The 13,174-nt window shown below is 42.4% G+C and overlaps 1 protein-coding gene across 3 annotated transcripts in view; it reads right to left on the reverse strand.

Moving 5' to 3' along the window:
• The window catches only part of LOC309561575 (bifunctional heparan sulfate N-deacetylase/N-sulfotransferase 4-like), a 565,820-nt gene that overhangs the window by 360,504 nt on the left and 192,142 nt on the right, over positions 1-13,174 (reverse strand). For all 3 annotated transcript variants that reach the window (XR_014225581.1, XR_014225582.1, XM_082265564.1), the window contains exon 3: positions 6,841-6,928. Coding sequence is in view for 1 of the 3 variants with exons in the window: in XM_082265564.1 (XP_082121690.1) it covers positions 6,841-6,928 (88 nt within the window). In the remaining 2 variants the exon portion in view is untranslated. The remainder of the gene's footprint in view (positions 1-6,840; positions 6,929-13,174) is intronic.

Consider the following 13,174-nt stretch of genomic DNA (forward strand, 5'->3'; position numbering starts at 1 on the left):
CAAAAATGACAATTTTTAAGAACTTTTTTTTGTGTGATTTTGTGTCTGGGGGGGTCTAAAAGGTGTACCTGTGAAGTTTCAGCTCTGTAGCATGTCCAGAACCATAAAAAAAAAGATCGTTTGTATTAGAAAACTTTAAGCACAGGAATATGGCTTCTCTGCTGTAACACCTTGCCGGTTTAATAGCAGGCATTTTTTTGGGTTCTTTGCAGTCAGGAAAAACATCTGAACTTGTGTATAGTGGTACTGTGCACAAGTTCTGATGTTTTGCCTGCCTCCAAAACCCCCCAAAAAATGCCAGCAAAAACACACCTGGGCATTTTTTTTTTTGACGCTAGTGTTTTTTTTGGCATTTTTGGGGGTTCTTTTGAGGCAGGCAAAACATCTGAACTTGTGTATAGTGGTACTGTGCACAAGTTCTGATGTTTTGCCTGCCTCCAAAACCCCCCAAAAAATGCCAGCAAAAACACACCTGGGCATCTTTTTTTTTTGACGCTAGCGTTTTTTTGTCATTTTTTGGGGTTCTTTTGAGGCAGGCAAAACATCTGAACATGTGTATAGGGGGTATATATAGGCATATATGTCTGAATATATACCCCTAGACATATATAGGTGTGATAGTAGCAGAAATATATTACTGTAAATGATTTCATTAGCGCAAGCATTTATTTCTGCTACTATCACACCTATATATGTCTAGGGGTATATATTCAGACATATATGTCTATATATTCCCCCTATACACATATTCAGATGTCATGTCTGACATCAAACATGTCCTCAAAAAAGCACTGGCAGTGGCAGCCCCTGCAGCATTAAAAAATGCTTGCTGGTGAGAAGCCACATGCCTGTGCCGAAGCAACACAGAGAAATGATCATTTCTCTATAGCGGTCACCCTGCTATGGAAGGGTTTTGTCACCCTGCCATAGCAGTCACTGTCAGTTAACCCTACACTACACTACGGTCCCCTGACACTTAACACTTTCCCTACAGAAACTAAATTTTTGAAGCTAACTTAAGTGTAAAGGAGCACTCTAACTACACTAGATATCCCTTTCCTCACACTAAAAATAGCTAAATGACACTTTTAAAGTAAAATTAACAGAACTGCTTCCACTCTCTTCCATGTCCAGTATAACAATGCTGGGAATATGGCGGGGGCGATCTTATATACTGGGGGGCGTATTCACTAATGATTGGTCTAGGGACCCCCTAGTCACTCCAATCACATTACTAGCATTCTCCTGCCCCCTCAATTGGCTTTTGCTAATGGTTCTGGTCCAATCACGGGCTTTTAAAGCCCATTTCCTGAAGCATTGCATTTTGGGCGGTTCTGGTTGCCGAATTCCGAACTTTTTGGGCAAAAAGTTCTAAATTCGGCCGAACCTCGAACACCCAATGTTCGGGCCGAACCGATGGTGGACCCGAACCGTTCGATCATCCCTAGTAACGAACCCCCCCAAGGGGTCATCCACGCCCGCCACCGAGCTAATCTCCCACAATATATATATATATATATATACATATACATACACATATATATATATATATATATATATATATATACATACACATATATATATATATATATATATATATATATATATATATATATACACACATATAAATATATATTTATATATATATATATATATATATATATATATATACCCCTATACAGAAGTTCAGATGTCATGCCTGCCTCCAAAGACGCCCCAAAAATGCCCAATAAACACCTGAAACAAAAACTCCCAGGTGTGAAAGGAGGATAACACCATCCCTGCGCTACTGAAATTCTAAGAAAAATAATCTGTTTTTTTTTCTGGTTCTGGACATGCTACAGAGCTGAAACTTCACAGGTACACCTTTTAGACCCCCCCGGACACTAACTCCAAAGAAATCTCTTTTTTTTTCAATAATTTTTTCAATAATTGGCTCTCTATCAAAAACGACAATTTTTAAGAACTTTTTTTGCCTGATTCATAGTCCCTGGGGCATGACCCAGAACACTAGACACTTTTTTAGGGGCATTTATTGGGTTTTAGGGCTTCAAAATTGTGTTTTTTTATTCCAGAAGTTCGGGTCCCATTGATTTCAATGGGGTTCTGGAATCCGAACCAAACTTTTGGGAAATTCGGGTGTTCTGGCCGAACCAAACTTTTCAAAAGTTCGATCATCCCTAGTAGACAACCTCATTGGTGCAAATGGACTACAGTAGTGCACTGGCTGTAATACACAAATACTGCTCGTTCCACAGAAGAGGAAAGATGGGGGAAAGCGCTTTCATTGATAGCACAGTGAGGGAGGAAACATTACGCTTTAAAATAGGCACATAAACATTGTTTGTGGATTTAAAGGCAGAGAATCTGCTTTATTTATAATGTATAGCTAGATTTGGAAACTTGATTTTACCTCGAGGGTGCATTAAACTGCAATAACTAACACACTGAATAATTATTCTATAATAATAAAACATCAACAGTAATAATCAAAATCATAGAAACCTATTTTATTTTAATAAATACATTTGTCCTGCAATTTTAATTTGTAAAATCCTTCTCAGTTGGATATTAATACCGAAGTGCAAAAGTGATAAATCATTTCTTATCACAGCCATTTTGTAACTGGTATTTGGCTGAACAGCATGGGGAGCCATGCTAGTACTGGTTCATTTATTGTTCCCTCACAGCTCTAGACAATTCATTTATAAAAAGAAAGGCACAGTTAATTTGTCTTCCTGAGCTATCATCCTCCTGTAGCATGCTTATGTTCACAGTAAACTAGTGTCACATCCTTGGCTGTCCTATCCAGTTCCCTGAACAGAAAAATTATGCCACAGTCCATGTTATATGTCCTTTAAAAAGATTTACAGAAATTGATGCTGCTTTTATGGTTCATACTAAAACTGAACACACCTAACTGATAACATATGCAGAAATTACTGCATAAAAATGTTTAAAAAGGTGCATAGTAAAGGGCAGTTACAAAATGAGTTGCATGAAGCAAAGAACAAATTACTTTTGTTTCTTATATATTAAACTATGTCCCTAATAGTTTTACTAAAAAAAAAAAAAACAATACTAATCTGTTCGTTTAAAGAGATAATTTACACTACTGAGATCAAGGTATATGAATTGCTAGGAATAATAAAAATAGAAAGTTGTTAATCTTAAATGGAAAAAAGGAAGGGAAAACGTATAATATTTTGTGTATATTTATAAAGTTTAGCAGCATCTCAATCTAATTTTTTTTCACTCTTTTTTTAGAATTTATACACATACACAATATTTATATTATTATTCAATAAAAGTTATTGAAAAGACAAATTTCACTGGTCCCAATATCCAGTCATTGTCTTGTAAAGTAATGGGACTTTATAGGAGTGGGTGACCAGTAATAGAGGCAAGCAAGAAAATTACTTAAATTAAAACCGATAATTTATTACAAGAGGTCATCATAAAAAGGTCCAACATGGACACAAAGACATAGAAAATACATATACATGATAGAAAACATGTGAAGGTGATCTCAGGTAGACGTCCAATATTCGACGCGTTTCGCTGGCTATTAGCGTCACATTTGCTTCTTCAGGAATATGGACAGAGATACATCTTCTATCACTTTAATAATAAAGAACATATATCAGTAAAGTGGAAAGATAACATCATATCCGATGCCACATTAATGGCATATACATATTGCTATATACAACAGTTTTGATCATACATATAACAGCTTACCATACTTGACAACTTATAACAATGCCATATAACTTCCTGATAGAGAGATCGCAGGGCAGGTGACCACTATTTCAGGCCGTAAGTCACAAGGAGCGAAACCACCGCTCTAAGGGCTCCGGCCAGATACCACAGCATGTCTTCAGGGCACTGCATATATGGTGTAGATGCCAATTAGATGACAATTATTTGTTTGTTATAGTGCAAAGAAGCGTATACCATAAGAATATGATTAAATCTGTTAATATCTTACTGCCTCCTAATGAAGAACATATGTGAAAGGATGGGAGGATGTAAAGATGTAAAAAGTAAAACCTGGTGCTGATATGCCGCTATACTTATTTAAATCTCTAGAATGTACCAAACAGAGAGTCCCCTTCCTGCCATGGGACAAGCCCGTGTGGATTAGGTCGGTCCAGCCTGTGGTATCTGGCCGGAGCCCTTAGAGCGGTGGTTTTGCTCCTTGTGACTTACGGCCTGAACTAGTGGTCACCTGCCCTGCGATCTCTCTATCAGGAAGTTGTATGGCATTGTTATAAGTTGTCAAGTATGGTAAGCTGTTATATGTATGATCAAAACTGTTGTATATAGCAGGATGTATATGCCATTAATGTGGCATTGGATATGATGTTATCTTTCCACTTTACTGATATATGTTCTTTATTATTAAAGTGATAGAAGATGTATCTCTGTCCATATTCCTGAAGAAGCAAATGTGGCGCTAATAGCCAGCGAAACGCGTTGAATATTGTCCGTCTATCTGAGATCACCTTCACATGTTTTCTATCATGTATATGTATTTTCTATGTCTTTGTGTCCATGTTGGACCTTTTTATGATGACCTCTTGTAATAAATTATCGGTTTTAATTTAAGTAATTTTCTTGCTTGCCTCTATTACTGGTCACCCACTCCTATAAAGTCCCATTACTTTACAAGACAATGACTGGATATTGGGACCAGTGAAATTTGTCTTTTCAATAACTTTCATATGACTTGAGGGATGTGGAGTGGTTGTATTGGACAAGATTCGATCATACACATAAATTATTATTCAATCAATAAATCAAATTATTAGTCTAATAATGTTTTGTAACTGCCAAAATATTATAGGTTTACCTGACATTTACAATATTTAAGGGCTGATTAAACATGCACTAAACTAACTGTTATCTAGCGGGCATCGCAAGGTGTTAGTTCACTCCTTTTTGGTTACATTGTTCCCTATGGCAGTGTTACCCGAGCTCCCTACAGTTAATATACACCTAGCAATCTTTTGAAAATTGAAAACTGTTTAGGCTTAGGTTTTTTATTTTGTTTTTTTTTTGTTGTTTTTATTTTCACCTGATTGGCTTATTGCCCTTATTTCCAACATTAAACCTGGCAAGGTGCCTATATTTGTATTTTTATAGCCATGTGCCCAGACTTTTTATGCAAAAATATTTATATATTCTGAGCATTCAGTAAACAATTACTTACCAGTACAAGCCACTAGAGAGGTCAGGGATGGCTTGGTACTGATTGGACACATGTGCACTTTAAGGGCTCTTTCACACGGTCCGCCTCCGTAGGCGGATCCGTGTTGCTCAGCAGGGATCGATCCGCGATCCCCGCTGAGCCGGCAGATGACAGCTCCGTCTCCGCTTGCAGAGCAGAGAGGGAGGTGTCTCAGCACCCGCTGCCCTCTATGGGGGATCGGATGAGAGCGGACCGCTTGTCCGCTCTCATCAGATGCGCTCCACTCCGATTACTGAACGGATGGAAAAATAGGGTTTCCATCCGTCCAGATTTCAGCACAGGATCGGATGCGGATGGCAGCGGGTGTCAGCGGAGGTGTCTCCGCTGACACCCGCTGCCCCATAGAGCTGCATGGAGGATCCGATCAGATCCGCCTAAAAAACTGACAGGCTGATCTGATCGGACCGGCCGTGTGAAAGAGCCCTAAGAAGCAGTTTTCAACCTAACTTCAACACCAAATATAGGATTCTTTTCATTCTTAGAACCTGAGTACTCAAATAATCACTTAAAAACTGTTTAATTAATAAGACAGCTCTTGATTCCGTAAATAGAATTATTTTGTGATTTTTTTTAGAACCCAAATTAACATTTTATAAGCCTTTAAGAATTTCCTACAACAGCCAGTCATGTACACGATTTGGTATAAGAAGCTATTAAGGTAAGTATAGTTTCATTGGTATTGTTGAATATTGTAAAGCCCCATTTAAAAATGTGTACTACAAAGTGCATGTGACTTGTGACCAAACTGGAAAACACCAAAGGAAAACTAAAAACCATGCTTATATATTTTTGTATGATATGTATATACATAAACACTGCTAAATTATTATTACGTATAAAAAGAGTACCAGAACACTAAGAATTATTTATACCCAAAAAGAGCAGAAGCTGACTGACAAGGTCACTCTGAAGGGAGCAGGAATGTTCCAACCCTGACTCATTCAGCTTCAGCTATTGAGCTTTGTAAACAATAAACTTATTCAGGAAGTCATAAGGATACATTAGGACCATGTGAAAATGGCCCTAAAGCTTTAATGGCTGACTGAAAAGAATATATAATATTTCTATTTAATACTTCACATTTAACTGACTATAAAATATATTCTTTTTATTTTATTTTTTTACTATTACTGATCTGTAACTTCATCAGAGCAACATAGTAACCAGTTAATGTTAGTTTCTGGGAAGGAGTTTAATATGTATAATTTGTTATTGCAAATGTTATATTTTACATATAAATCATAGTAAGCAGAAAAACAAATATAGGCTCTTTTTCTACCTAAATCATAATACAGTGTTTTACATATAACTTTATCTTTACATATACAATATACTTTACATATACTTTATTTACATATACTTTATTTACATATTATATATATATATATATATATATATTATTATACATATTATATTATTATATTATTATTATTATTATACATATTATTATACATATTATATATATATATATATTATTATATTTACATATACTTTAACTTTACATATAACTTTATCATATAACTGTGTTATTTGAAATTAATAAAATGAATATAAACGGTTTAAGTGTTACATTTTTATTTTCTTACCTGTGTGATAGAACTTCCCTGAAAATCCAAGATTGAAGGTGAAATTTGCAACCTGAGTACGCAATAATTTTTGTGTGTTTAGTAATGCCTGAAAGAAAATAAAATAAATAAATTACAGAAACGCTGTTAAAAAAGATATGATCATATATTATTATGCAATTGACATGAGAGATAAATGACCCATTTCCTAAAATCAGAATGTGTCATGGATCACCACACACACAATTAAGAGCCACTAACAAATCCTAGTTTTAAATGTTCACTCTTTGTCAATGTAAATAGTTAGAAGTCTCAAATCCATTTTCCCCCTGGTTCTATGAGAATTACAGATCAAACATAGGACTGTTATAAATGCACGTATGTTCAACAAATATATGAGATATGGGAGGTCTACAGTGGTGTATTTTCATTTTGTGCTGCCCTAGGCAAAACTAAAATCAGGCATCCCCCATCTAAATTTGTCCCACCCCAGCCACAGTGTACTCTTTTTGTCTCAGGGTCAGATGGGGAGGCTGCAGCCATTCACAGTAAACAGCTGAGGCTTCCCCAACAGACCCCGAGTCCAAGTGCTATATATATAATTACTGCCCATGATCTGACGTTCGGGGTGATACCTCACATGTGTGGGACGATTGCTGTTTGCGTGCGTGCGGGACCGACACGTGCCTTTTCTTATTATTTATTTATTAACTGTTGCTATAATTTTTTTTATCACCTTTATTGCTGTCACAAGGAATGTAAACATCCTTGTGGAAGCAATAGGCATGTGGCAGGTACTCTTTAAGGAGAGATCTGGGGTCTATAAGACCCCAAGTCACTCCTCTGCGCTTAAGAGCATTCAAAACACCTAGATCAATGTTTTTGAATGCTTTATATTTGTCAGGATGGCAGGTGGAGCCTGACTAATAGAGAGAACTCTCACCTGATGAGAAGGCCATGGTAGCAGAGCTGGATGCTGGATGGACACCAAGGTAAGTACTCTGATAAGGACACAGGTTCACCTGAGGTGCGGAGTCTAAGTGTTAGCTGGTTTTCACCAGGGCCCCTAATGGTGGGGATAGACTACGCTGCAAGCTAACACCAGGTCGCGGTCCCCAGGATCACCCAGCCAGGCAGAGCACAGGTTCTGGTCCAGAAGCAGAGAAGCAGACAAGGGTTAACCAAGAGAGTAGTCAGACGAGCCAAAGGTCAGGGCGGGCAGCAAGTAGCAAGGTCAAGAGGAAGCCGGGTCAAATAATCAGGAACAACAGGTACACAGGAACACGGATCACAAGGAAGAGCTGAAGATAACACAGCAACTTCCTGTCGTCACAGCTGTATTTAAATAGGCCAATTTGGTAGCCTCGAGCTATACTGAGGTAGCCTCGAACCACACTGAGGTAGCCTCTAGCTATACTGAGGTAGCCTGGAACCATACTGAGGTAGCCTCTAGCTATACTAAGGTAGCCTCTAGCTATTCAAGGCTCCTCTTCGTACACGCATGCGTATAGGCGTTCGCCGGTTTGCGGCGCCAGTGTGCCTGTGTATAGCAGTGGATCCCTGACATTGCCCCCTCCTTATGGGCAACCTCCGGGTGCCCAAAAGATTCCTTTTCTGAGGATTGCTGCGGAAAAAAGCCTGAATTAATTCCTGGGCATGGACATCCTGTTCGGGCTCCCAGGAATTCTCCTCTGGGCCATAGCCCTTCCATTTTACCAGGAATTGTATTTGGTTCCTCCTCCTTCTGCAGTCCAAGATAGCTTCCACCTCGAATTCCTCATCACCGTCAATCACCACAGGGTCAGGAGGCCTAGAATCCCTACCCGGAAAGGGGTCAGGTAAGGCAGGCTTCAACAGCGAAGCGTGAAATACAGGGTGGATTTTAAGTGACTCAGGCAAGATCAGTTCGTAGGATACATCGTTAAGTTTCCTCTTTACTGGAAATGGCCCAATAAATTTGGGTGCCAATTTTTTCGAGGGGCAGGCCAAGCGGAGGTTATTTGTTGATAGCCAAACCTTGTCCCCTGGTTGGAGGATCAATTCACCTTTCCTCTTTTTGTCAAAGATCACCTTGTTAGCTGCCTGCGCCTTGACCATCGCTTCCTGTAGCAGTTTGCTGTTGAGATTGAGGAATTCAGTGACATTTTGAGCTGCAGGGACCGTGGACTCAGAGACAACACAAGGGAAAAATGATGGATGGAACCCGTAGTTGGCAAAGAATGGTGACTGGCCTGTGGCTGAGTGTTTGGCGTTGTTATAGGCAAATTCCGCTAAAGGTAATAATGACACCCAGTTATCCTGGACAAACGTGGTAAAGCACCGAATATACTGTTCGAGAGTTTGATTTGTCCTCTCTGTTTGTCCATTCGTCTGAGGGTGGTATGCTGATGACATGGATAGCTTGATCTTTAGGGAATCACACAGGGATTTTCAGAACCGGGAGGTGAATTGGACCCCTCTATCGGAAACGATGTCCGCTGGGATCCCGTGAAGCCTGATTATGTCCTTGATAAATATTTGAGCAGTCTCTGAGGCGGAGGGGGTGTTCTTTAGTGGCAAAAAGTGAGCCATTTTTGATAAACGGTCAACCACTACATAAATGACAGAGAAACCTTCAGACGGAGGGAGTTCAACAATGAAATCCATGGAAATCATTTTCCATGGCCTATCTGGGACTGGCAGTGGTCTGAGTAAACCCCAGGCCTTGCTTCTAATTGTCTTGTTCCGGTTACAGATGGGGCATGCTCATACATACTGTTTACAGTCCCTTTCTAAATCAGGCCACCAGAACGTGCGTTGTATCAGGTCCAGAGTCTTGTGAACCCCAAAGTGACCCGCCAAAGGGTGGTCATGGCACAGGCCCAGGATCATCACTCGAGTGCTTTCAGGGACAAAAATCTTGTTACCCCGCCATAATAGTCCATCTCTGGAAGATGATGTAATTCCAGGGAGGCAGGGGACATCCCTCGAGGCTTGTTGCATAAGGGACAGCAGGTCAGGTTGAAGCAGCAGAAAGTGGTTAGGGGATAGGATGGTGTCTGGCACTGAAGTCTTCTTAGGGTCGTCAAACATCCGGGAGAGCGCATCAGGCTTAACGTTCTTTGATCCAGGCCGATACGTAATGTGGAAAGAAAATCGGGAGAAAAATAATGCCCAACGAGCTTGGCGTGGCTTCAGGCACTTGGCTGTCCTTAAATATTCAAGGTTTTTATGATCTGTATAGATCAGGATAGGGTGTGCTGCTCCTTCTAATAGATACCGCCATTCCTCCAGGGCGGTCTTGATGGCCAAGAGCTCCCGGTCACCCACATCATAATTTTTCTCTGCTGGTGAAAGCTTGCGGGAGAAAAAAGCCACAGGGTGGACTAAATCTTTAAGACCCTGACGTTGGGAAATTACCGCACCTACAGCCGTTTCTGAGGCATCCACTTCAAGTAGATAGGGCAAAGTGGGATCAGGGTGGCTCAGGATTGGTGCGGTGGTGAATAGTCCCTTCAAAGTACTGAAGGCGGCCTGTGCCTCAGAGGTCCAACAGAAACGATTGTTCTGCTTGGTTAGCTGCGTAATAGGAGCAATGATGGCGGAGAATCCTTTAATAAACCTCTTATAGAAATTGGCAAAACCAATAAAACGTTGTACCCCCTTTTTGTCTGAGGGTGCTGGCCAGTCCAGGATGGCAGAGACCTTTTGTGGGTCCATCTTGATGCCTGTGGAAGAAATTATTAGTCCCAAAAACTGCATACTCCGTTGTTCGAACTCACATTTTATTGGTTTGGCGTATAGCCTATGTTGCCGAAGACGGTGGAGGACCTTCTTGACGTGTTCCCGGTGTTGGTCCAGGGAAGCAGAAAAGACTAGGATGTCGTCCAGGTAAACAATTACAAAGACATCTAGATAATCTCTGAAAATGTCGTTGACAAAATGTTGAAAAGTCGCCGGGGCATTACAAAGGCCGAAAGGCATCACCAGATATTCGTAATGGCCAAACCTGGTACGGAAGGCCGTTTTCCACTCGTCCCCTTCACGAATGCGGACCAAATTGTAGGCTCCCCTCAGGTCCAGTTTAGTAAACAGAGAAGCGGACCTCAGTCTTTGAAAAAGTTCGGGGATCAGTGGAAGGGGGTAACGATTTTTAACTGTTATCTTGTTCAGTTCCCGGTAGTCAACACAGGGCCGAAGAGAATGGTCCTTCTTCTCTACAAAGAATATTCCAACTCCTGCCGGGGAGGTGGATGGGCGGATGAACCCTCTCTTCAGGTTTTCTTCCACGTACTCTTTAAGGGTTCCCAACTCACGTTCTGATAGAGGGAAGATCCGACCGAAGGGAATCTCAGCTCCTGGGAGTAACTCAATCGGGCAATCATAGGGATGGTGGGGGGGGAGAGTTTCAGCCCCTTGCTTGCTAAAAACATCCAGGTACTCGTGGTAGGGTTCAGGTACGAGAGACCGTGTCTCTTCATCAGAGTCTGTGCATAGCAAGATACTGGGGGAACTGAGGGGCATCGGCAAGCAGTGGTTCTGGCAGTAGGAAGACTGAAATTGGATGTCTCCGGAGGCCCAGTTGATCGATGGGTTATGTGCCTGAAGCCAAGGCAGCCCCAAAATTACTGGAAATAGGGGGGAAGCAATGGCGTCCAAGCTCAGGAGCTCCTTGTGATTTCCAACAGCAGTTACGGGTAAAGGAGGGGTTTCTTGGGTCCAGCCAGACTTGATGCGTGAACCATCTGCCAAAAATACGGAGAGTCCTTGTGACTTGGGTCGAAGGGGAATGTGCTGTTGTGCTGCAAATGACAAGTCAATAAAGCAGCTGCATGCTCCAGAGTCAATTATTGCGGTGACTGGTACCATACCTTCCGGAAGCTGAAAAATAACAGACAGAGCCAGGTGAGTAGTGCTGGAAGAGGGTGCCGGGTAGCTTGAGGGAGAGATGGAGAAGCACTTACGCAGCTTTGCAGGACAGGAGCGTACATAGTGACCGGCCTCCGCGCAGTACAGACACAGATTGTTCTGTCTCCGGCGAAGACGTTCTTCTGCTGTCAGGGAAGGTCGCATGAGTCCAAGCTGCATGGGTTCTGGGGTGTCCGGTACCAGTGTAGCAGGAGCTGGATCTGTAGGGACAAAACTGGTGGGAAAAGGACGTCCGGAAGTGGGTACTCGGGGCAACATCCAGACTGGGCGAGACTGCTGGGTAGATCGCTCCGCTCTGCGTTTGCGGAGCCGACGATCAATCTGGATCGCCAGTGCGATCAATTCCTCCAAAGTTTCTGGTACACCCACACGGGCCAGCTCGTCTTTCAGTCCCTCTGAAAGACCCAAACGGAACTGGTGACGTAAGGCCGCATCGTTCCAGTAGGTATCTGTGCTCCACCGCCTGAAGTCGGTAACGTAGTCCTCCACAGCTCTTCGGCCTTGTTGGAGCATGTGGAGTGCGGTTTCCGCGGTGGAGGTCCGCTGTGGGTCATCGTAGAGCTGGGCCATCGCATTAAGAAAGGACAACAAGGAGTCGAGCTGCATGCTGTGTTCTTCTAACAGATGATGAGCCCAAGCCTGGGGTTCTCCCTGGAGGAGGGAGATGATGAACACCACTTTTGTGGCTTCCAGCGAGAAGGTCCGGGGTTGTAAGGAAAAATATAAATCGCATGCATTGCGGAATGCACGGAACTTGCTGCGGTCTCCACCGAATCTTTCTGGTGTAGGGACTCTCGGTTCCGGGGGCAACATGACCACCGTGGGTCCTGGCGTGGTCCCCGTGGGAGGTGTGGCGGATGAGGAAGCTGGATCTACGGTAGGGTCAGCAGAAGAGACCAGGGACTGCACACGTCCTTCCAACTGGGTATACACCTCTTGAAGGGATTTCACGGCCTGAGTAAGAGCCGCCAGATGCTGACATATCTCATCCATCGGAGAGATCCCTCGTGCAGGCTCGGTCATGGCTGTGTTATACTGTCAGGATGGCAGGTGGAGCCTGACTAATAGAGAGAACTCTCACCTGATGAGAAGGCCATGGTAGCAGAGCTGGATGCTGGATGGACACCAAGGTAAGTACTCTGATAAGGACACAGGTTCACCTGAGGTGCGGAGTCTAAGTGTTAGCTGGTTTTCACCAGGGCCCCTAATGGTGGGGATAGACTACGCTGCAAGCTAACACCAGGTCGCTGTCCCCAGGATCACCCAGCCAGGCAGAGCGCAGGTTCTGGTCCAGAAGCAGAGAAGCAGACAAGGGTTAACCAAGAGAGTAGTCAGACGAGCCAAAGGTCAGGGCGGGCAGCAAGTAGCAAGGTCAAGAGGAAGCCGGGTCAAATAATCAGGAACAACAGGTACACAGGAACACGGATCACAAGGAAGAGCTGAAGAT

Source organism: Pelophylax lessonae (assembly GCF_965119305.1).
Source record: "Pelophylax lessonae genome assembly, chromosome: 1".
Taxonomy (NCBI): Eukaryota; Metazoa; Chordata; class Amphibia; order Anura; family Ranidae; genus Pelophylax; species Pelophylax lessonae.